The sequence below is a fragment of the Ailuropoda melanoleuca genome, chromosome 3 (assembly GCF_002007445.2).
Source record: "Ailuropoda melanoleuca isolate Jingjing chromosome 3, ASM200744v2, whole genome shotgun sequence".
NCBI classification, from domain to species: Eukaryota; Metazoa; Chordata; class Mammalia; order Carnivora; family Ursidae; genus Ailuropoda; species Ailuropoda melanoleuca.
This window is the reverse complement of record NC_048220.1, coordinates 57771425-57797291: the sequence shown is the minus strand read 5'-3', so window position 1 is coordinate 57797291 and position 25867 is coordinate 57771425. Positions and strand designations below refer to the sequence as shown.

General features: G+C 39.8%; 1 protein-coding gene across 4 annotated transcripts in view; it reads left to right on the top strand.

The window, feature by feature from the left end:
- Positions 1-25285, top strand: part of HAPLN1 (hyaluronan and proteoglycan link protein 1) — a 72576-nt gene extending 47291 nt beyond the window's left edge. For 2 of the 4 annotated variants that reach the window (XM_034656468.1, XM_034656467.1), the window contains exons 3-5: positions 12756-13127; positions 21079-21381; positions 23391-25285. In XM_034656468.1, coding sequence (XP_034512359.1) covers positions 12756-13127; positions 21079-21381; positions 23391-23680 — 965 coding nt within the window. In that variant the 3' untranslated portion in view covers positions 23681-25285. The remainder of the gene's footprint in view (positions 1-12755; positions 13128-21078; positions 21382-23390) is intronic. The other 2 variants (XM_002927710.4, XM_019808440.2) reach the window with 1 other exon arrangement.
- Positions 25286-25867: the final 582 nt, after the last annotated feature.

Below are 25867 nucleotides of genomic sequence, written 5' to 3'. Positions count from 1 at the left end.
ATGATTATCAAGTAGTCAATACAAATAGTAGGCATTTTAATCTTGTTTTAATTACACGTTGGTGACTTCACTTCAGTGCTTACTCAGTGACTCATTGCTACGTATATAAGTTCTGAGCAGTATGTTTTCACACACTTATGGATTATTCTGTGAAGTATATTGAACAACTTAAGTTAAACAAGAATTCTCCCTACCTTTTCCAAACACTGTCCACTCAAAAGAGACAGGGACATTACAGGTAAAAACACAGTAAGTCCATGGTCCATCACATATGAAATTAAGAAGGCGTGTTAGAACAGGGAGTGTTCACTACAGTCAAGTGTGTCAAGTGGGTGAAGAAGGTGGAAAGAAAGGAGTGTCTTGCCTTGTTTTTGAAAGAGATTATAAATTTAAAATAAGAAAAGGATAAAGAAAGGGGGGGTAATCAGAAGGGGGAATGAAACATGAGAGACTATGGACTATGAGAAACAAACTGGGGGCCTCAGAGGGGAGGGGGGGTGGGGGAATGGGATGGACCGGTGATGGGTAGTAAGGAGGGCACGTATTGCATGGTGCACTGGGTGTTATACTCAACTAATGAATCATCGAGCTTTACATCGGAAGCCGGGGATGTACTGTATGGTGACTAACATAATATAATAAAAAATCATTAAAAAAATAATAATAAAATAAAATAAGAACACCATTGAAAACACATCCTTGAAGTGAGGAGATTCTCACTTCTAGATGATTCTATTTGTAATGGTGCTTGCTTTGCCTCCTTGCTTTGCCTTGTTCCTAGAAACCACTGGGAATGATATTTGTGTATTTGGCTCAGAGTTACTGAATGGTAGTGAAGGCACAGGTGAACGAGAGACGTGGCAGTTGAAGATAGGTGGGTTTTCTCCTAAGTCTCAACAGGCATTATGGAAATTTCTTATATTCTTAGTTATCTGACTATATTTTTTCCACTATGGATTTATGATTACCTGTGGCTAATAATGTTGCTAGGAAAAAACAGTTTCACACAAGGGTCTCCTTTTGCTGGTTTTTTGCTTCTTTTTTTAAGAGGGGTAAATTTTAAAATTTTCTTCCCTAGTGTAATGTGGGTTATACTTCTTACTTTCGCTTGAAAAGTGTCATAAATTATGCTGACAAGTTTTAAATCTCCAAAATCTGCATAGGATTATTTTTAATTCTCACTTTGCTTTCCCTTTTATGGCACAATCATTAACAAAGAGTCTTATAGCTTAAAGTCCTGAAAAGCTGATTAGATAGATGGTTAGTACTGTCCTTCATGGAGATTGCTTTCATGTAAAGAGAATACTTATTCTAAAAGATGAATAAAGTAACAGGCTTTTATAGACTGCCCACAACATACTAAGATCAACATTGTTTCAAGACGAAGTTTCTTGAACTTTAGCCCCTTTTCTAGTATCTATTTAATATTGGCCTGTATATGTAATTAAACAAGTGAAACAAATGAACTCATAAACGGTAAATATAAAAGTGTTTTAAGGGAAAAAATATTATGAGGGGGCCCCCACAGGGTCATGGGATGAATCGCTTTAGAGGGGATTCAGGAGGGGTTCTGTGAGCTGAGATCTGAAGAGTAAGCAGGAACCAGTCACATCAGAAGCCAGGGACAAAGCTCCCCAGGTAGTGAGTAAGAAATGAAAATTCTCTGAGATGGGAGTATACCTGGTGTTTTCACGCTGGAAAGAAGCTGGAGGGATGGCAGCCTCACCGTGAAGAGAGTATGGTTTAAGATGAGGTTGAAAGAGTAGTCAGGAGTGAGACAATAGTACTTTATATTTGGTCTAGAGTACAGAGGTCAGGTTTTATTCTAAAAGCATTGAAAAATGGTTAAGGTTTTGAGCAAGAGAGTGATGTAATATGATTTATGAATACAAAAGACCATGTGAGTACTGGATTATGGTGTGCCAAGAGTAAAGGTGAGATCTTTAGGAGTGCCTTGAGGTAGTTTAGATGAGAAATCATAGTGGTGTGGACCAGGATGCTAGCCGTGGAGATGGGTGGTAGAGATCAACCAATAAGGGGGGAAAAACAGAGGTAGAGATGTGATAGACTGGGCATAGAGATTAAAGGAAAGGGACAAATCAAACACACATTCTAGATTTTGCCTTGATTGAGGAAGATTGGGGGAAGGACAGGCTTGGGCAGGGGAAGAGGGACTCAAGTTGTCTCCTCGGCATCCGATGTATGCCCAGCAGGTACTTGGATCTACTCATTTGGTGCTCAGGGAAAAGTGCTGCTAGAAATCTTCGGAATCATCAGCACATAATGCTATTTTTAGCCATGGACCAGTTGAGAACACCTGGAGGAGGAGGAAATTAGGTAGAGATAAGGAACTCGTCTGGTCCGAGCTTTGGAGACCCTCAGCACCAACAGGTAAGGTGAAAAGAGGATGCAGAGGTCACATATTTATTTTTTCTCATGTAATTTTTTTGAAAAAAATCTAAATTAATTGCAAGCATTTAAAAATAGGAGACATTTGCATGAACATATGCATTTCTGGCATCTGGTAAAAAGTCCGAAGACCTGCTGTTTTTCAACCGGCATTCGCACCGGACAACAGCAGTGGGCACCAGTACCCTGCTGCCCTTCCGAATGGAGCGTGTGTGCACAGCACTGGCATGCCGGCCAACTCCCTGGTGTTCTCAGAGCCATGGTGCTCCCGTCACTTCCCTCAGCCCTTTCCACCTGGGTATCTGTGTTCAGCTTAGCTTTCGTTTGTTTCAGCACTCAATACTTGACACATTATAGGTTATCAATCCGATTGTTTACGAAGAAGCAAAAGATCCCGTTTGCCTCCAGGACTGACTCTGTGACAACATTATCTTGATGTCTTGCATACTAAGTAAAGACGTTAACCTTCCCAATGTATAAAACCAACAATGTCTTTTCTGCAAATTATGGATAACTGGACCTTACATCTCACCACAAAGTGGATGTGGTCTGAGCAGAGTCAAGTAGATTTGAGCTCTAGCCCTTTACCACATAAAGACACATTTCCAATAATTAAAGAGTGTGTGGTTAATTACAGCCAAATGAAGAAGAATGACTCATGCTAATGTTTTGGTTTCCCCATACCCTTTGAAAGAAACCTGTATTACAATTAAAATCTTGGAAAGTGTGTTTATATTAAGAATGTCATTGACCATATTTAATGAAACATTCAAATTTTATTTTGGATTTTTTCCCCATAATGTATTCCTTAATCTATCACTGTGATAACCCTGTTTGGTATTTTAATCTAAAATTTTAGGAATTAAATACTGTTTTTTATGCATAAGTCTTTGATAACATAGGTAAATTTAAATTCTGAAAATTATTAAGCAGAGCAGATAACCCTGAGTTGACAACAATATTAAGATTGTCTCTAGTTCTGGGTCAAGTTATATTGGACTTAGCAATGGCAATAATATTAATTAGTGAATATTAACATTTAAAACCACTATGTGTAATGCACAAGAGAAAATGCTCTACCTAGGTCATCTCATTCAGTCCCCACACAGCACTGTATGAAGGTGGTTATCCCCGCTGAAGTTGAGAGAGGTTCAAAGCTTTCCCTAGTCATATGGTTATTGAGTGGAAAGCTGAGATTCCAACTCAGGCAGGCTGATTCTCATGCCCCTAACATAGCTTCCGTCTAAACCTTTTCTTAGAGAATGTTGAGTCGATCAGTGATTAAAAATGGCTCTCATTTTATCCCATTCAGTTGGTATAACTATGTCTCAGAAGGAATCAAATCACTATGAAAACAAGTTTGGTCTTGGACCTTGGAGAAACTATTCTTATGAGAGGTATTCCTATTTCTCTCCTTTTTAAAGATTTTATTTATTTATTTGAGAGAGAGAGAGGGAGAGAGAGCAAGAGTGAGTGTGCAAGCAGTGGGGAGGGGCAGAGGGAGAAGCAGCCTCCCCGCTGAGCAAGAAGCCCGATACGGGGCTCGATCCCAGGACCCCAGGATCATGACCTGAGTCAAAGGCAGAAGCTTAACCGACTGAGCCACCCAGGTGCCCTATATTCAGTTGTCTTTAGTGTGCTCCATACAGCTCCTTTCTTCTACTACTTTGTGAGTGGTTTGTCTTACAATTCACGTGAGGCAGTTTGCCTAGATTCTGTGTTCTGTGTGAAGATACATGGCCGAAGGCAGACCCTTAACGGACCGAGCCAGCCAGGTGCCCCGAGAACTATTCCCATTTCTTGGAGAAACCTGGCCACTGTGGTGACTCTTAAGACGAGTTAGAGGACCAAGGTGGGGCGGCAGCTGCAAATGAATACATGCCATCCTTATCCCCCAATGAAGACTGTCTGGAACCCCCAGGAAATGGAGGAGAGAGGAAGAAGCCGGATCATATAGATACAGATTTGGGATTTTTGGAAAGCTTTCAAGGTGGTGCTCCAGAATGCGCTCCTGTGCTGTTAAGCACTGTTAGGTTAGAAGAATCATCGAAAGTTGATGAGATGTGAATTTCTCTAGAAGCAATGCCTTCTAGGAACTGTCTCCTGAAAAGCACAGGAAAGAAGTCAATGGCAAAGATAGAAGCCGGTTCACATACCAGCCCCACTCTGGACCTCAGTAAACGCTGAGCAGTAAGAGGCACTGGGCACTCACGGTGCGCCAGGCACGAGGCTAAGTTCTCAATGAATTGCTTCATTTCACTCTCACAAGAAACCTGGGAAGAAGGTGGCTGAACTCCATTTTACTCACGAGGAGGCTGAGTCACGGACAGGTTCACTAACACAGTGTGAGAGTCCAAAGTGTTTAACTGGTAAATTACAACTGCCAGAAAAGAAGATGAAGGAATCGTGAATATGGAAAAACAAAACCCACAAAGAACTTGGTCAGCAGACAAACAGGCTCACCACACTTTACTCCTTCCTGCTAGAAAACAGATAAAGAAGAGACATAATATTTTTCAGGATACTCACACAGCTTCGGGTTTACCTCTGAGAACATAGATTTTTAAAAAGTGTTCAGTGGATCCCCTAGACCTGCTTGGAGGCTCTTGATGCCTGTTTCCAGCAAAGAAGCTCACCTTTTATCAGACACGTGGCAAATTTTTGTCTAAGACATCCTGTGGGGAAAACAGTTCCACTGTCCCAGAAAAATTTTTTTTTCTCAAACAGTGCCATATAGCCACCTCTAGGCTCTCAAACAATGACGTTTATCCTTATTTTTTACTATGAAACTTGGACAATAACATGGTACACATTCATGATAAACATCACTCAAAACAACACTGTATTTTGGTGTTGGGCGGTTTCCATTACAGAGTCAATTCAGCTCTAAGGCAAGGAAGGCAGGTGGATACGGTCAACATCCAAGAGCGTGCCCCATAGCACATCCCAGCAGATCATGGAGGTCTTGATAGAAAGGACACGTGCCATTTAAGGACATAGTGAAACCCCAATTCTAGACAATTCGGTTCAGCTGCAGAGTGATAGGAGATAGGGCACAGATTACACAATAGTTAGAGAGAAGGTGAGCCCCGGCTGGGGCTCCAAAAGGCAGGGTCCCCAAAAGACAGGGTCACAGGGGGTGAGAAACAGCAGCAGTGATTTTAGAGCCAAGAGCAGTCTTCACTTATCATATTTTTAGCACTGGACTTTTCCTTTATAGCCAAGGCTAGACAACAATCAGTCCCTTGATTTCTTAAAAGAATAGGGAAAATGAAGTAAAATTTGCATACTTTGAAGACATGTTTAAAGATAACATGATTATGAACAGAGCCATAGGCCTGCAAAATATAATCCTGCAATCACAGCAATATATTGCGGTCGTGGCTACCAGCTTCTAGTGTCTCTTTCCACAGATATTTTTGGCAAAGCTTTATGTTTACTCATTTGTCAATTAAATTCCCTCAACTATTTTATTTAGTGTGAGCATAGGTGATGTATTTGCACAGTTCAATTTTTTTTAAATATGTAAGGACACACAATGAAAATCTCTCCAGATTCCTCTGCCAGAGATCGACCTTCCCTTCCCACAGGTAATGAAGTTGTGAGTCTCTTGTGTTTCTTGTAAATCCTTTCTCATATAGTTTAAGCAAATGTAACTATTTCTTTTGAATTTATACAAATGGTATGCAGCACACACACCCTTATGCGTCTTCAGGTCAGACTTTAAACTTGAGGAGAGCAAAGGTGGACTGTAGACAAATCCAAGATGGTCTCAAACCCAAATCAACGGGTCTTGACAGAAAGGACACGTGGGGACCAGGCAAGAGGATGGAGGGCAAGAATGGATCCCACTAGAGCTAAGCCTCTGCCCTCTCCAGGTCAGCTCTTCCGGAGGTGCTGAGTCCCAGAGGAGAGGCTCAGCGCCCTTGGTGCTCAGGAACAGCTGGCAAAGAAAGTGAAGCTCTGTCTCTGACAGCCCAAGAGCAAGCAGCCCGCGGGAAGGACACTGGAGGCTGGGGGCGGGGCGGTGGGGGGGGACAGCCAGGACAGCGGAAAGGGCCCTCGTAAAAATTTCTGTTGCACCTCTGACTAGACACAACAGAGTCACGGCCAAACAATAGGGCCTTTGGACTCCTGATGAGCAACTTCAAGAAAAAACTAGATTCGTTCCAGTCTCAAGGACACAAAATCGTGATTCAGAGTTAAAGGTTAATGAGTAAGACACTCCTTATTTTTTGTCCTTAATTATGTATTCTACTTGAGTGAAAGGTGTAAGGTACAGTTAGAAACAAATGTCTAACCTATGTGTTCTGCTTATTGGGTGTCTCATCCGTATATGTAATTGTTTCTAAAAAAAGTTTTCATCTTCGAGCTACGTTATGACGTAAAGCAAATGCAGCCACACCCACGTCTACTGCCGTAGGTAGCCCAGCTCCAGGCAGCACTAGCCCACGACAGTCACAGACCCCTGTCGCAAGCCAGGTACTGCCCCGCAGCCGGATGAACGGTGTTAACAAGGTATGGCCCAGAGACATACAGGGATCATTTTCAGAAGATGAGGGTAAACAAAGCCATGAGGATATAAACCCATCTTGGTTGCTTATCCTCCAGCAGGTTTAGCTCATATCTGGTATTTTTGCCATGAGTGTCTTCATCACAAGCATTTTTGCCGCATTTTCAGGGTAGGATGAGCAGTAAGGCAATTGTGCCGTTAAAGATAAAATTACAAAAAATTTTTTAAAAGGGACATTCATGGGGGGCGCCTGGGTGGCACAGCGGTTAAGCGTCTGCCTTCGGCTCAGGGCATGATCCAGCGTTCTGGGATCAAGCCCCACATCAGGCTCCTCTGCTATTAGCCTGCTTCTTCCGCTCCCACTCTACCTGCTTGTGTTCCCTCTCTCATTGGCTGTCTCTGTCTCTGTCAAATAAATAAATAAAATCTTTAAAATAAAAAAAAAAGGGACATTCATGGGGCACCTGGGTGGCTCAGTCAGTTAAGCATCTACCTTCAGCTTGGGCCATGATACCGGGGTCCTAGCATCAAAGCTGTGCATCGGGCTCCTTGCTCAGCGGGGAGCCTGCTTCTTCCTCTACCCCCACTTGTGCACATTCTCTCTCCCCCTCTGTCAAATAAATAAAATATTTTTTTTAAAAAAGGGACTTTCATTTAAAAGGATATAATGAAACATGAAGTATGAATAACAAAATTAAAAAGATTTTATTATGAAATACAAAATATTTGAATACATTTAAAATGTGTGTCGAGTCTTGGCAAATCTGAGAAAGAACTGATTTTATTCTGTGGATTACACCTAAGCACTTGTCTTCAAAGTCTTTCATTCATTGTATTATGCCTTTTTGTGTATGTGGGTTTGATTGATTGACTGATTGATTGATTTTGCCCTTGGTTCATTTCCTTGTTTAGCATCTCACTTTTTTCCTCTTTGATAAAATTTCTTCCTTCATTAAGAGACTTACCGGTTTCCAAATACTAGGATGCATATTTGTAACTGAGCTTTTTTTTTTTTTAAAGACTTATTTATTTTTTATAAATAGAGAGTACATGAGCAAACTCCCTGCTAAACAGGGAGCCCCACAAGGGCCCCACCTGAGCCAAAATCAAGAGTCAGCTGCTTAACCAACAGAGCCTCCCAGGCGCCCCTGTAACTGAGCTTTGTGTTGCATTGTAAAAGTCTGCTACATTGTTGTTTTTTCTTGGCATGTTGTCACCTGTCCTTTGATAGACATTCCAAAGTTCTATGGGAAATGGATTCAAACTCTGCATTGCTGTACAAAGGATAAGATTTACATGACATAAAATAGGAATGAAACCAAACTGTTCACCAATTGATGAAATGAACAAACCCTCAAACTAAATGGGCAACCAGTTGTTTTGTGTGTTTCATCTTATCTTTTATGGCAAAATTGCCTTATGGCCAATTATTTATGCAGCTAAAGATTTGCAGCAAAAATGCCTGATGGCAAGCAAGCCTCCGGGGAAACTCCCTAGCACCAGTCTGTCTACCGGCAGGAAACCAACACCTTCCACAGTGTGAGTCTTACGCATCCAAACCCGCCAAGTGACAACAAATACCACAAAAATAAGGAACCATTTTTAAACCTTGTGCAGTTTTCTCAAATGACTCATCATGGAGCTGACAATTGAGACTCTGCCTACCAGTTTGGAATGTCAAGAAGGAATTAGCTTTTTCTTCAGCATGATGAAAACAATTTGGTAGTTGCCCAACACTGTGAAAGTAATTAATACCACTGAATTCTACACTTAAAAATGACTAAAATGGCAAATTCTATGTTACGCACATTTTATCACAATAAAAAGAATTCAAATGATGTTGGTAGAGTTTTTTTCCTTGGGAGGGGAGTATTTTTAATGTCCTTGTTTGGCCATCTTAAATATATTGCCCACTTTTGTTTCGTTTTGTGTTTTACATTTTATTAGTTTAGGAAATTCAAAAGTCTTGACCCTACTTCATCTATACCCCAATGAGAAAGCCACCAACACTAAGACTGGTTACTTTGCACAATCCACAATTCACTGTAAAAAGACAAACTTTGATCCATAACACCTTCTCTTTTTTTCTGTCACATGTATTTCTTTGGCAATGAATTGCCATAAAAAAATGACTGTACTTTTAAAAGAACTAAGAACAATAGGTACTAGTCCAACACCGTATTCCTAAATTGTTTTTCTGCAACTAATTGCTTGTGTCCTATTGTTTAAAAGAGTTCATCTAAACGACACAGCAGTACAAAGATGAGTTGTTTGGTTATGCTGTTGCTTTCATAATTTGGTGAAATTGAATGATGTCCTCTGGATTTCACAGCAGAATTTGTAAAATAATAATGAGGCCCTGCTGTTTCCCCTGGAGACAACTGTGGTCTTTGAAGGGCATCAAATCTTTCAAGTCACTGTCATCGACACTAATAGAAATATGAAATTTCTGTGACTTTCTTACAAATTAAACTTTTTAAAAATCCAGCCCTTCCAAAATGAGCATATGGATGCTGCCTAGTTTTATTAATTCTTTCATATTTTTTATTAAAAAGAACGGAAAACAAGCAATGCTCATTTTGATGGTGGAGGTTTATTTTTAGCTTTTGCATTTTATTTGCTTTGCAACTGCCTATTGATCAAACAGGTTGATTTAAACATTAATTTCAAACTGCTTAGGTTTTGGCCTCCAACGACGAGATTCGAGACTTACTCTAGGCAAGCTGGGTGCAAAGTTGGTCATCAGCACTCATGCTCGATTCCCTTTTCTGCTCTTTGTCCCTGCCCTCTCCCCTCTCCAGCTGTTGTGTTTCCTCGCTCACCGCCCCCCCCACCCCCGTCATGACTACCTGCTGTGATGAGCCTGACAAAACTCTAAAAGTCCATGTATTCATGAGGCAGACCTGTCAGTGAAACACCCAGAGTTCCTGACTCACTGGCCAGTGCTCCTTCCTACCACTTTTCTGTTCTGCAACAGGCTACTCTCGCCAAAATGCTCAGTGCTGTATAATCTGCAGTGTCGATCTTCTAAAAACAAGCAAACTAACAAAAAACATTTGTTCTCAACGCTGTGCCAGTGGTTTAGATTAATGAACATTGACGGCCCTCAGTCACCCGATGTGTTACACATTACACAGCTCTCTTAGGCTTTCAGCCATGGACTTCTGCCATCGATTACCTCCACACCACAGCCTCCCCCTCCAAAAATAAGAATGGTAGAATTTTATATATTCTGGCAGGCTTGTTAGAAAAATTAATTTGTGGGAAATCAGTGGATTTTTGGTATCTGCTCTCTTCTCAATATTATACAAGTCATCATCTACTCACCATGTTGGATTATAAGCAAAGAGTGCCTAAAAAAATCAGAAGCCTATACTTCTAAAATACTACAAGATGATGTACTGTTAACCACAGAAAAAAATTAGAAGTCTCAGTCCCTTGTACAAGAGTTTTGATCTTTGCTTTAACTCTTTAATTTATGAAACACTCAGACCTTGTATTCATTTTGGGACACCTTATGATTATGTGAAACCACAGAATAATTTCTACGTCTCCTTTAGAACCCAGGTGGCATTCTACATATTTTCACCCCACATGGTTCAAAGCTTTATAAGTAAATGGAAGGTTAACGTATGCCAGAATTATGCTCAGTATCAGGCAGCATCATATTTGAGAAAAACTGGAAGATCTGTGCCACAGCAACAGTTAGCAGTGAGCGCACTCTTGCCTTTGATCGGACATGAGTCTAAGAGCGCTACGTGTCTATTAGGTCAGCTGCTTATGATAGATGTTCCTACCCCTGACGCGCATATAAAGGAATGAGAGCTTAGAGGTCGCACAACTTGCTCAAGGCTACAGAGCCAGTAAATGGAGGAGGCGAGCTTATAACAAGGCATCCCATTGCAACCCTTGTTCCTAACTATTATAATACCCCTCATCCCTGTGGATTTGGACAGTAGTTTTGACTTTAAAGATCTTGCAGGAATCATGGAACAGCAATCTCCTGTAGCTCTGCATCAGGTCTCAGCTCAAGCCGCAGCCGGGGAAACCCAGCTCCCAAGTGACCTTCCAGGTACCTGGTAGGACACGTTCCCTACAACCTTCAGGCATTGCTGAGTGGTTGACAGCACTTTCCTCCTCCCGGAGAGAGGACACGTGGATGTAGTCATTAGGGAAATTGGAGGTAGGGTCAAGTTGGAGAGATTTACCTTTCATCCCTTACGATTCTATGATCCTAAATAAAAAGATAAAGAATAAAATCTAAAGGAAATGCTTAATGAGCTGGATTTATGATTCATTTTAATTAAGCCATTATCCTCTTATTTTATGATCTATTCCAAGAGGGGGCATTAATGGCTTTGTTAAACTTTCCAGTTTCTGAAGATTGGGGCTGACTTATAAATGAAATATGGCCATTTAAAAATACTCATTCTGATAGCTCTATATTAAAAATATAACCACTGTGTCTGTTTTGGGACACTTTTTATTTTAGAATCTGAATCCTGTGTACGCCATTAAATAAGTGAGTTATGGGATTTGTCTGGAGGTGAGTGGGTCTTCTTCCTGACCTGTGTATACTAAATGAGTCGTGGCCAAGATGCACTCAGTACCCACCTGCCTCGGGCAGGAAGGGCTGCAGAGCTGCACGAAAGGCAGCTTTTGGCAAGCTTTGAAGGCTGTGTGCAGATGAGAAGGTGTGTCTGTGCCCAGGAGTTTTTAAATTGATTTCTCATTTTCAAATCTTGCACGTCCTCGAGAGACCTTGTCAAGGGCAAAAGCACAGTAAGCTAACCGGGGGAAACCCCAGAGAAAACCAAGATGTGAAAAGCACAGCTGGCTCCCTGGAGAGCGGCAGCCCCGCTGACTTGGCAGGCTTGGACTATTACGGTGCTCTTGGGAAGGCTATCTCCTTCTTGGAGGAGGGTGAAGGGAAACCAAAGGGTAAGGAAAAGAAAGGTGGGAGCGAGAAGGTATACCATAAAACAAGATGTGGCAGAAAGCCAAGACAAGGGGTAGAAGGAGATTTAAGGGAACAAAGAAACAAATAATTATTTGGTTAATCAGGAAATAAATATAACTTTGGATATACCTTCAGCAATTAAGTTTTGAAGAATATACTTCAAAACCTGGAGTTGTGTGTGTGTGTGCGTTTTAAGCATTGGCTAAAAATAACTTTTCTGATGTCTAGTCTTTGTGTGAAAATAAATGCATACATACTGCTTGAAATGCTCCAGAATGGCATATCACAAGTGTATATTTGAATAGAAACCACAAATGTGAGGATAGTCCAAGTCCTTTGGCCAGAATAGTATAATGAAAGTTAATCATTTTGCCTTATAATTTTGCTGTAAATAAAACAGAATATTAGACAGCGCAGGTGGGAAGAGAAATTTGCCTACCTTGAAATTTTTTGGTTTGTATTGATGAAATTCATCATAAAACTTTGTCGTTTCACTTGGTCTCGTTTCTGCATTTTTGATATGTAAGTGTAGGAAAAAATAGAATTTGTTATTAAATTATCAAACTTCGATGACTGTGGAGTTTTATGTTCAGTAATTTTCAATTATTGTAATTAACATCCTTCTTTTTTTCAGTGGTTTAAAAGACATGACTACCTTGTAGGTGCCATCCAGGTATGAGAGACACCTTTCTATGTGGCTCAAAAAATATTGCTCTTCAAGAATGCAGAGAAGCTTATCACGCAATCCTACTCTTTGTCAGACACCCTGTATGGGTAGCATATTTCATGCTTTTTTAAAAAAAAAAAAGGCTAAAAGTGTATTAATGGTTCTTCTTCACCTTTCTCTTCTTTTTTTTTTTTTTTCAATTATAGCAGAAAATGGCCCCCGTCTACTCGTGGAAGCAGAACAAGCCAGGGTGGTCTCATATAGAGGTGGCAATGTGACACTGCCATGTAAATTTTATCGAGATCCTACAGCATTTGGCTCAGGAACCCACAAGATCCGAATTAAGTGGACCAAGCTAACTTCAGATTACCTCAAGGAAGTGGACGTTTTTGTTTCCATGGGATATCACAAGAAAGCCTACGGAGACTACCAGGGTAGAGTGTTTCTGAAGGGAGGCAGTGATAATGATGCGTCTCTGGTGATCGCAGACCTCACCCTGGATGATTATGGGAAATACAAGTGTGAGGTGATTGAAGGATTGGAAGATGATACTGCTATGGTAACATTAGATTTGCAAGGTAGGTATCTCTAAATCATTTTAAACTTGGAAATGATAATTAATCATTTTTCATGATGAGTCATGTCTAGTGGTTACCATAGTAATAATGTGAGAAATCAAATGTCCATGCATAGCGAGTTTCTTTTCTTTTGTATTTTGCAGTCTGTGAGTCCAGCTTTCAAAGTTGAAATGTACACACAATGGTTATACACAAAACTGAAGCTATTTGCAAGTAGGAGAAACGTGCAGTGGAATTGAATTAATAATATTTGAAAACTGCCTTATGCTATTCAAATTTTAAATCTTATGACATGGTTATTGAGAAATTCAGATTGGATGCATTTTTATTATGCTTCTAAAATTATCTCAGTTTCAAAATAATGGCAACTTTTGTGAAGGACAACTGCTAACTAAAATACATGTAATTGTATTCTATAAAGTAACTGTGAAATCTTAACAAAAAAGTGCCCTCCAGGTTTATTTAAATAAGTAAGTAGAGAAGTAAACTTTTTTTTTTAATGGTCCAGAGTCTTTTAGACACCAATACCAAACAATATAGCATTCTAGGGGAATTTTTTTTCTGGAATATGTAATCTACTCAGTAGGTTCAAAAACCAAAATATAGAGAATGCCCATAAATCAATAAAAAAGTGTCCTCGCTGCCAAAGGCCACCCTTTGTATGCCCCACCAGTAGGAAAACTCTTCTCTGTTTCTCATGCATCTCGAAACATCTTATATTTATGAATTTCAGTGTTTCTTTACACTGAAGGATGAATTTTTGGCTGCATTGATAGACTACTTTCCTTCCTTATGCACATAAAGTATAGGTGTGTGTTTGCTAGAAGCTCCTTTCATATCCTAGGACAGATTTTTGCCTTTGGAAAAGAATCCCTTTTATCCATTAGCATATCACTGAAGAGTTGACCTTCTGAAGCCCACAGAATGCCATCACACGTATGGAGATTTATTAGCTGTATGTATCTAATAAATTGCACGATGTCATAAAGTACATTTTTGTGAACTTCTCTTGTTTCTCCTTTTTTCTCTTGTCTCTCTTAGTTGTAGCTCTTTGCTCCTGATTACATATCACCTTGTACTTTCAGTTTTTATTGAGTCACATAAATATCTATAAACACTGGCATTATTTGAGATGAAAGAAGTGATTGGCTTAAACAGTTAATCATCAAATATTAATGACAGCTGATTTTCTTTATCGAAGGGGCAGCAGGCAGTGGACAGACCCTCAAGCTAGTAGTACCAACCAAGACTTTTAGGTTAGTCCCAACTCTACCAGTATGAGTTTTGTAACTGGGGCAAGTTATTTAATCCTTGTACCTGGCTTCCTCATCTATGAATAACAGGTTGAACTATAATACCTGTTCAGTTTCTTTTTCTTCTAAATTTCTGTTAATTTACCATGTATTTCCTAAACCTAACTAATTCACCTGCTATATTTATTGTCTCCCTACACTTATTTTAAAATGAAATTTTAAGTGAATAGAAAGCTGTAGAACTTGCCAGAAATAGAAGGAAACCATAAAAATAAATACAATGAATATAAGATACTTCCATATTCCACCTGGATACCTGCTTGCTAAATGCTTTGAGCACTCAGCCTGCGATACCTTTGTTTAAAAAGGAGATTTACCATGTGTCAGAGGATGATGGGCTCCAAGGTCAAACTGAGACTGTACAAGACATAATTAGAGGTGTTGAAGAGGAACTGTAAAAAGAGTAATTTTTCCTGCCTAGGCCCTTCACCATCCCAATTCACCACGTTTTCCATGCTATTGGAACACTTCCCTACCATATAACCCATTAGCATATGAGCCAAGTAAATGTGTCCAAGAAACCAATTTAACTGATAAATATTTTTATAAGTGCTGTTTCAGTGCCAGGAGATGTGAAGATTTCCAAATCTTGGTTCTTTTCATTCAATAGCCCGACGGGCTATTAAAGATTCTAATATACTTTCAAAAGTAAGTATTTTGAAAGAAGACAGAAATTATTACATTGTAGGTCAGCTACACTTCAAATACAATAAATCAATAAAGGAAATAAGGCAGAATTTGGTTATAACGTAAGCGGGTACAAAGAGGTTGCTGTAATCACGAACGTCGTGTTTCGCTCACTTTCAGCGAGCCCCCCCGACAGACGAGACTTAGGGAGAACTCCTTTTTAAGGGTATGAGGCGAGTAGTAAGAGCTGCAACTGGAATTTGACACCAAGAACGTTGGAAGAAGCCTATGCTTTTATCCACTGTCATCCGGGGGTTCCCAGGAAGGAGAACCTCCCCGCCGGAGAGAAGCCAGAAACCTCACAGGGGCAGCGGTCTTTGGCAGCTTAAGGCTGCACAGGATTCTTTAAGGCCCCAATTGGGTGATAAGCTACGGACCGTCTTTTGGCCACACTGCATTAACGGGTGTACGCGTGGTAGCTGTTCAGTCCCCCTCCTGCAGGTAGTGTTTCTCCGTCTTTCTGGTGTGCTGCAGAAAGGGCAGACGCAGTCATTAACCAGAGCACCTGCCCTGAGATAGCTAACACTTCACCATGTAGCGTTACACACACGAATCCATTTCTGAACAACCGAAGAAAATACACATCTTCAAAGAGGAAGATCTGAGTTCCACCCTGTGCCTTCCTCTCCTCTCCGCGGCTGTGATGCCCTCACCGCACCTTACGGAGATTTCCGTTAGAGCTCTCCTCACACTTGTTCTGCAAGTGTTTGCCAACTTGCCTTCTCCACCCCTTAACTACAGCCTACTGGAGGGCAGTCAGGCACCCAGAACCAAGCCAGTGTTCAGTAAGCAGTGTACAAGCGATTAAATGTGAATACAATGGGTTTAAACTTCCAAATACACAGCAAAATGAGCTGTCACGGAGCGGCCGCGGAAAGTACTGCCAAGGAAGGACACTTGATCTGGGCCACAGAAGGTGAGCTGGTCCTTCCAAAGGTAGAGAGCGTGAAATAGCAAGGGAGAGGACATCACGCGTATGAGTACGAGAGAGAAACTCCTCAAAGACAAAAACGTGAGCCACAGAGGCCACTGACAGTTCGCATCCGCGTGGACTGGTGTCAGGCTCTCAGCTTGGCAATAGGAGAAGATAAATTTTTTAATCACGGCCAATTTCAAACATCTGGAAAAATAGAAAGACTGGTATACTGAATCCCTGCATAGCTTCAAAACTTACCATGATAAAGACACCTCATTTTATCTTGCTTTATATAATCCCACTTGCACTGAATAATTTTCAAGAAAAACTCAGATAGCATATTATCTACATATGCTGCAATATGAGACAAGGACTCATATTTTAAAACGAAAATACAAAAAATATTTAATACAAAAAAATAAAATACAAAAAAATATTTAAGATAGTTATTGTAGAATAAAATTTAAAGAAGCTTGGTTGCTAACCTGAGGATAGCCACTGAAAGTGACTTGATAATTTCCACATGGTCTGGGACAGATAAGCAAGGGGCAGTGATTCCACACCTAAGAGTTTAAGGGCTATGTGGCAAAAGAGACTTTGTGGTTATCCCTTATTAGCTCCAACCCAGTTTTTGACTTTTTTTCTTTATCAGTTACATTCTTACATGTAACCATCAGGCAAGTTTTCTCAAGCTCCCCGTCAATCTTCTAGTGTGCAGAAACAAGGCCAGGGAAGAATATCATTTTAAATGTCATGATGATGCTTTTTCAACTGTACTTGTACAATGTTTTAAATTATATTGGTCCTTTAATACATACTGAATGCTATGTTCTCCAAAGAATTTTTCCAATTAGAAAAAATCATTCTTCTTTAAGATATCCAAATTATATGGTTTGTATTTGTAGTACAAGATTTAATTCTGTCTTGGATTAAAAAAAAAAAAATATATATATATATATATATAGTCTGTGTATCAAATTACTGGCCCTTTGAAGGAACAGGCCACAACCCAATCCTATATTCTAGAGCACCCAGCACACTGCTTTGCTCTGAGCTGTGACTTAAGAACTGTTTTTTTGAATCATACAGATTAAAAAAAAAAAGTAAGCTTTTTTAAAAGACTGAACTCCATGTGAGCTGGAGTTAGCTGTAGGCAACAATTTTTTTCATATAGAATCTTAGATAGGGTAACGCCCTCTGATTACTACCAATTACCCACAGTGCTAGAAACAGCACCTGACAAGACTAGCCTTATGTGACTATAACGAAGAGATTCAGGTCGCTGGAAATTGATAATTAGCTTGATCTACAGAATTCATCTCAACAATTAACAAATAAAGATAGGGAAAATGTGATACTCCTTCTTCCAATCTCCCAGTGTACTGGTTTTCACTTGGTGAAAATGGGGCCAGATACACAAAAATATAGTCTGAGAACTCATAAAAACAGAGAAATAATTTCAGATGTGTATAGCACTGATAGGCACTAGAAGGGGCACTGAGGAAGGTAAAGTTATACTCCATGGTTTCTGTCTTTCTATGATGAAAGTTACTGAAATTTATGTTAGCTTTCATATGGGCAATGGTATGAACATCTTTTAGATGTCTAACAAATTGATAATTGACAACAACTAGGATGAATTGGACTGTGCAATTATAAATATTTAAAAAAATGTGTTTTTGAAACATATTTCTACTGACTAAACTACTCACATTCTTTTCCATACAATAGATCATCCTTATTAATTCCCTCTGTTGTGATGCATACCAGCCCTTCATGGGAAAAGAAACAACTTTTGATTACATTTTGACATATGAGTATACAATAATCATATTTGGAAAACAATCACACACCCTTTGTTTTCACTGAGGGAAGTTTAACTTGTATTTTTGTAATGCTGGATGAAAGCAATAACCATTAGCTCCATAATTCAGCTGCAGGAAGTGCACATTTTTCCACAGAAACAGGTTTCTGCAATTATAGTCTTAGATGTTGAAATCTTAACTCGCTGGAAGTAAAATAAGTAAATAAATAAAATACTAACAAACAAGCAGTTCCAGAAATGCTCCTGCTTGTAAGAACATCTGATTATTGAAATGTGTGCACCAAATGTGCACAGTGCAGTGAAACTTTTACAACGCTGGCTGAGACACAGAAATTGACCTTGATTTACTTGGAATGTATTCTTTCCATAATCATCAAGCATTCGTTAAAATTCAAGTACATGTTTTGAATTAACATAATGATAAGTGGACCAATTATTCCTACAACTGAAAAATAATGAAGTTTCAATATTGGGTTTCACTATGACTTTAAGAAATGTTTGCATGAAGTTATGTTAAATTTGAGAGGAACTTAAATAAAAATACATTACACTGAATTTGGAACTGAACCAATCATGGTTCAATAACGTTCGATGGTTAATCAAGAACCAACTACTCAAGAAATTTTTTTCCTAATGCCCATAAGAGTCTACCAAATAACACCACCGTGAATTTAAACCAGAAAGGTTGCCTAGGTCTTGAAAATCATTGTAATTAAAATATCCTACAATATCCACTGTTCCCTTCTTGAGACATTTGGGAAACGGAATCCAACCCAAATGGTTTCTCTCTCCAACTGAAACACTTTGAGATTTTTCTCTCACTTGGGGTCTAGCTGCCAAGGAAATCTCACTTGGATAAATTAAATAATTTTCTTTTCATTGGCATTGCTGGGGTTCTGAGGAAAGAGGATGAAAGGCATGAGGGGACAGGGAGAGCTGCAGCAGTTCCTTCCCAGCGCTAACTGGTTTCTTAGCTGGATGCCTGGAAATAGCTCTTCTTAGATAGAACCATCTCAGGCTCCCCTCCACCCCCATCACTGCAGGGGGCAGTGGCAACTGAGAGAGTCTTTTCCTCCTTCCTTTTGGCTCTGATTCAGCTCACAGATCCCTCAGCCAAGAACCTGAGAAGGCAGGATGAGATCGGGAAGCCTTCCTGGATCTCTGCCTCTAGGGAACAGTGCCAGCTGGACCGCCCTTGAGGGACGAACATGTCCTGCAGAGGCCTTGGGTAGACACGACTTGATTTAGGCTATTGAAATTGCTTCTTGTAGAGTCTTCCAGGACAATTTATAAAAGAAAACACTTCCTGTGTCCTGGTTACACGATTAGTGAATTGTACATTCATCTTGAATAGGGTCTGCGGTCTCATAAAACAGCACTTGTGATATAACCCACCAAATTACTGTGTCAGTGGGACAATTTTTTATATTCCACAAGCTAAAGTATTAATTATTTCTAATTATAATAAAAAATCCAAGGCAAGACCTTGAATAACCACTCTGAATTGATTGTCTTTTATGGGGAGACATGTTGATGGAGTGGTCCTCTGAAAGTCCAGCAAATGATACAACTTTGCTTCCTGATGCTGTAATTCTTATCGTTTAAAGAAAATTCACAGAAAGTCGGGAGATGGCTCGATCACCTCCAGTGACTATTTGACCAAAAAGAACACTTTGGGGAAGCCGTTGCATCTTCCCAAGCAAAGTCAAGTGCCAAATCACACTATTCACATTTGTTAAGGGTTTTTGCCCATTCAAATATTTAACTTAATGCCTTGGCATTAACTCAACCAATGTTTATTCTGTATCCACTTTGTATAGGACAAGCTTTGGGAGGTTTTTTTTTTTTTTTCTTCTATTTGTAATAAAAATGTTTTTAAAAGCTCATTTCAATTTGCAACATATGATTATGGAAGCTGAAGAATTATTTTTAAGTGAAAGCTCTCATTTTAGTTGTGGTGTTCAAGGACAGAAAAAAATAAGATCAAGGGCTACACTTAAAATAGGTAACAGAGCCAGGGTACCCTTAATGGAGTATGGAGTGAGGGTTGCCCCACTGTAAAGAACTGGCTTATTAATATGAACGAAGGCTGCTTAATTAGGTTTTTGTTAGATAAATAAACTCACTTGAGAGTTTCTGCAAGTAAGAAACTTCCTACTCCTATGTGAAAATTACTTAGATAAGTAAGTTTTTAGGAGCATATGTAAAAGAAAGTATGTATCTACATTTGAATCATTTGTTACCATGTTTGTTTATACATTTAAAAGTCTATACTAAGTGGGGGCGCCTGGGTGGCACAGCAGTTGGGTGTCTGCCTTCGGCTCAGGGCGTGATCCCGGCGTTATGGGATCGAGTCCCACATCAGGCTCCTCTGCTGTGAGCCTGCTTCTTCCTCTCCCACTCCCCCTGCTGTGTTCCCTCTCTCGCTGGCTGTCTCTCTGTCAAATAAATAACTAAAATCTTAAAACAAAAAAAAACCAAAAAAAAGTCTATACTAAGCGGGGTACGTAGGTGGCTTAGTTGGTTAAGTGTCCAACTCTTGATTTCAGCTCAGGTCATGATCTCAAGAGTCCTGAGTCTGCTCTGTGCATGAAGTCCACTTGAGATTCTCTCTCTCCCTCTCCTTTTGCTCCCCCCCACCGTGGGTGCTCTCTAAATAAATAAATAAATAAAACCTTTTAAAAAATAAATAAAAAATAAAAGGTTATCCTAAGCTAATTACTAATTATATAAGAATAACTACTAAGAAAAAACATGGAGAATTTTCATAAATTCCTTCTCTCTAAGCATGATTTCTATATCCTCCACCACTATTAGTATTCAATATCGACTTTTTCCTAGCTGAAAAGGACTGAGTAATAATCCATTTTAAGATTATTAACAGAAGTAGCAGAGATACATTCTCGAGGAGGCTATTTGAAAAATATAGCCTGTGGATGAATCATGCCAGAAAGGAGCATTTTAAGGCTTGAATTGAACTTTTAGCGAAAGGGTAACTCACGGAGGTTATCAAACCACAGAGCTCACTGTGAGATGCTCAGAGCCGAGAGGCTATTTGTAGGGAAAGGGGCCACGAGAAACCATTGCAAGTCGACCAAACGCTGAAACTTGATCTGATGGAGATTCTAATATGTTTTCACCAGTCAAGCGACATTTGCTCAGAGCTATTACTTTCTGTACCACTAATCCCTTGGTCTCTCCTTTGGGCAGGTGTGGTATTCCCTTACTTTCCAAGACTTGGGCGCTACAATCTCAATTTCCACGAGGCACAGCAGGCTTGTCTGGACCAGGATGCTGTGATTGCCTCCTTCGACCAGCTGTACGATGCCTGGCGGAGCGGGCTGGACTGGTGCAATGCCGGCTGGCTCAATGACGGGTCTGTGCAGTATCCCATCACAAAGCCCAGAGAGCCTTGCGGAGGCCAGAACACGGTGCCCGGTGTCAGGAACTACGGGTTTTGGGATAAAGAAAAAAGCAGATATGATGTTTTCTGTTTTACATCTAACTTCAATGGTAAGCTATTAACTGTACTGCCTTCTTTCCTGTCCTGGGGACCAATACATACTATAACCCCACACTCCATTTTTAATCTTACCTGCTTAAAAAAGAAAGGAACATGGCTTTGAGGTACTGGCCTTAGTTGGAAAAGATGCAAAGTTCTTTAACGTCATAATTTTTTAAAATATCCATGTGAGCAAAAATGCGTATTTCCACTATTCCTAGGTCTTACTGCATTCGATTGTAGTTATAAAATAGTTTAAATTGAGATAGTCTGTGGGGTCTGTTTGTCACTGACAAAGATGATGCTGCCACTGTGTGTGATAGAGCTGTGTGCCCTGGGGCAGAGATCTCTTAATGGAACTGAGAGTAGCCTCTCTGTCACGCTCTCCTTCTCCAAATCACAAAGTCAATTATGTTCATAGTTGATCAACAAAACTCACAATAAAGAGAGAGCTGAGTAAAGAGAACTTTGCAAAAAAATAAATAAATATGTAGCAATAACACTGAAGATGAAAGCAGAAGAAGAGAGATCCAGGTTGCCTCGGTGTTGTTGACTTATCTGTTGCCTTCAGTGTAACCCCAAACCCCGTATTGCCTCATCCAGAACCAGCTACGCAATTTGTGGGGCCCAGTGCAGAATGAAAATGTGGGTTCCTTGTTAAAAAATTACAAATTTTAAGATGGTGACAGCAACACATTCAACAAACGTGGGGCCCTGTGTAATTGCACAGGTCACACGCCCATAGCGCAAACCCTGGCCCCATCATTTTATATTTTAGTTCCCTGGTGACATGCTTTGGGAAAAGTACCAAGGGATCAGGGATGAACCAACTTTCTGTAAAGAGCCAGATGATAAATACTTTTGGCTTTGTGGGCCATGTGGTCTCTGTTGCAACTACTTGATGTAGCTTTGTACGTTAAATGTCAAACAGCCACAGACAGTATTAAATGGATGGCTATGGCTGTGTTTTAACAAAACTTCCGGTGACCCCTGCGCTGTAGTTTGTGGACTCTGGTATGGATGATAGAGCCAACCTTCTAACTCATGTTCCAGTGGCCTCTACCTTTCCTCCAGATCACGTTGTCTTAGTCTTGCCAGAAAGAAGTGGCAAGCATTAATTTGTACTTAGTAATCTCCATATAATGGAGGGCAAGGAGACATCCCATTACAATGTGTACTCAGGTAAGAGTGATTGTATTCCACCTGAGACTCAAAGTCTGGGAAAATAAATCTTCGGTTAGCACTTCAGCCAGTTAATGTCATTCTTTAAACATTGTATGCATATTTAATATACATTGGAGGTATTTCAGTAATTAACTTTATTCAAGGAGTGGTTAAGACTAATTCGCTTTTTCTCGTGCGATCAAGAAATGGTTAGGTGTCAGGGCTCCCACTGAATAAATAAATTCATCCTCTTTGCTAGTAACTGAACAGACTGGGTTCACATTCTGAGTCCACATTATTTAAGGCAAGTGACTTCCTGTATTTTTTGCATTTTCATACTGTAGTCTTTGAATCAGAATAATGTCTTATTGATACCTGTAATGAAAAGGACTTGAGGGCTTTTGATTTTTTTTAAATGGACTTTTATGTCAGGAATGTTTTTTGATCTTTTCACATTCAAATTTTGCCTCTCCAGAAACTTGTGCTAGGGTTGAGTCTTGCTACAGCTAGAATTTAAATAGCTCTTGCTTTTAACATGGAATTCTGCCCTCCCTGGTGCTACAGAAGGGCCCTTTTAGTCACTAATTAGCCAACAGAAACTGCATCTGTCATTTCCCTTCTCAGTTTCAAAGCTATAAAAGGGCACGTCTGAGCACATATTAAGGGGCAAGGAAAAACCAATTTAGTGGAGAATGACCGAGGGCGCTACGTTTCACCGACAACCCTGTGTTCCCAAACCTTCACAGACATTGCGCTATCTCCCCCTTCGCTGAGAAACCCTTCCGTTTGGGCTCCCACCCTCTCCGGCGGCTGGGCTGCAGACGGGCGCGTTGACTCTCTCTCCTTCTCCCCGCAGGCCGGTTTTACTACCTGATTCACCCCACCAAGCTGACCTACGACGAGGCGGTGCAGGCTTGTCTCAATGATGGTGCTCAGATCGCGAAAGTGGGCCAGATATTCGCCGCCTGGAAACTTCTGGGATACGACCGCTGCGATGCGGGCTGGCTGGCCGATGGCAGCGTCCGCTACCCCATCTCCAGGCCGCGAAGGCGCTGCAGTCCTACCGAGGCTGGGGTGCGCTTCGCGGGCTTCCCAGATAAAAAGCATAGGCTGTATGGCGTCTACTGCTTCAGAGCATACAACTGAGCGTGCCCCTAGAGCACGCCAGTTCTAAAGTCATTAAGAACATGTGAAAGGTGGTTGTCGTTTGTTTTGTTTTTTTCAATATGAACTCATGCAAGTTACCAAAACTGTGATAACCCTTTTTTACTTACTGGAAAGAGTCATTTTCATAAAGGCCAATTCATTAATTTGTTTTTGTAAAGCTATCATTCAATATATATTATAAATTAATATAATTTTAAAGGAAGCGCTAGGTAAGGAGGCTGCAGAGCCGAACCGTTTAGGCTACATCGTCGCAGTGAAGTATCCTTTCTCGCCCGGGGCAGGCAAGAGCTTGAAGATGGCTAGGATCAACTGTAGCAAAGGACAGCACTCAGAGCAGCTTCCACAAGCACAAGTTTTACACATTTGTACCCTTTTGAAATGCACTACGATATACGAATTAGAGCAACAGATTTGAAATACAGGCTTCTTTGCACGAACTGAGATTCCGAGAGGTTGCGCAAAACTCAGTTTCACAAGGGAACAATCTACACTTTTCTAAAAGATATTATTTCAAGTCTCCGATAAACACAATGTGTTAGTCTTTAAAATCCTGCCTTTTTGACCAAAAAAAAAAATTCATACGGACTCCAATGCCTAGTAAAAGCACAGTTAAAACTCCTTAATAATCCCATTTATATGAAGTACGAAACATAAATAAGCAGATAATATTTAACCAATCAGAGACTCCTATCTTCTTTCATTGAAATGACACATGCCTGAGAAGCATCGCTCCATATCTGAGCAGCTTTACTGAGTGCTATTTAAATTCTAAGGGCGGTCTGCTAAGCAGCATCGGCACCTACTCAGGGCAGTTATAGAGATAAACTGCTGGACAGAAAAATTGTAAAATTTAGCAGCTTGATTTTATGTTAGCCTATGAAATATATTGTCCTATAAAAATAACTTTAAACTATTTAATATTTCCTTATTTACCTTACATGAAAAAAATTTAAATCACAAAAGGAATGAATAACTGTACACTTGCCTAACCAAGAAATACAGACCGAACTTTCAAAATTCCCATTATTTGTCTTTGTATATATCCTAGAAAGCCCAACTGGTGCCTGTGTGGGGGGAAACTAGTGAACAAAGGCGTTCTAGACCTTCCTCCATATAGAAAACATGGTCAATGATGTCACTTTCCTTGCTGGTCATCATTAGGCTGAAGTGAAACGTAGAAGCTCCCATCAAAGAGTTTACACTAAAATCTTTGGGGCTTTAAATGAAAGGGTAAGGCCAGCTTCAGAAAAACAACTTTAGACATTAGCAGCTCCAATATTAAATAAAGCTCTGTTTTCCTATATTTTTATGACTGTTGAGACCCCGCAGGGACCAATATTTGTATTCAAATTACATTTCATGGTTTCCCATTGTTTCACAATGAGTTCTAATAAACGGGATTTAGTATAATAATCCAAGTATGACATAGCTGGTATGTTTTCATGAATGTTTTTATGTAGATTTTCCTCCCATGAACATGAGTAAATAAATCTGTTTCCTGAATTGATTGTGGTTGCATTTAAAGCTCTGTAATAATTCTAATAAATTACTCTATAAATAGAGAGTTACATGTGTGGAAGGTATAGAACAATTGGAAGTCCATGAAACCATAATTATATCCATACGTTATCTAGAGAAAATACTGTAAATAAAAGTAGATCATTTCTTTTATCAAAGCATATCTGGGAAATTTCAGATGCTTTAATATTAAAAAAGGACAATGTATGCATGCACATTTTTACATTAGGTTGGATATGCAAATTGTACAAAAATATAAATCCAAAGAGATTGTAAAGTTTAACTCAAACACTGCTGATACACTAGAACTGAAACTTCTAAATTAAAAATACCTGAATGGTCTAGGATAAGAGAAATACATTTTTTAAAGAGGGAACTATCTCCAAAATAGCAAATTTAACACCTCAAACATAGGGGTTAGCATATTGGAGGGAGCCCGTTCCTGAATGATTATAACCCACATTACAAGAATTTTATCGTAAATGCAAGTGGAAACACATTTCTGTTGACGCAGACATGTAATTTTCAGTTATTGCTGCAGAACTCTTCCTTTATAATATTAAGCATAGTAGCGTTTCTTCACTTTTGAATACTTACTAGTATTGGAATTGGTGCTGTTCAAAATCTCTGGAGTGACTGTTAGCTAAT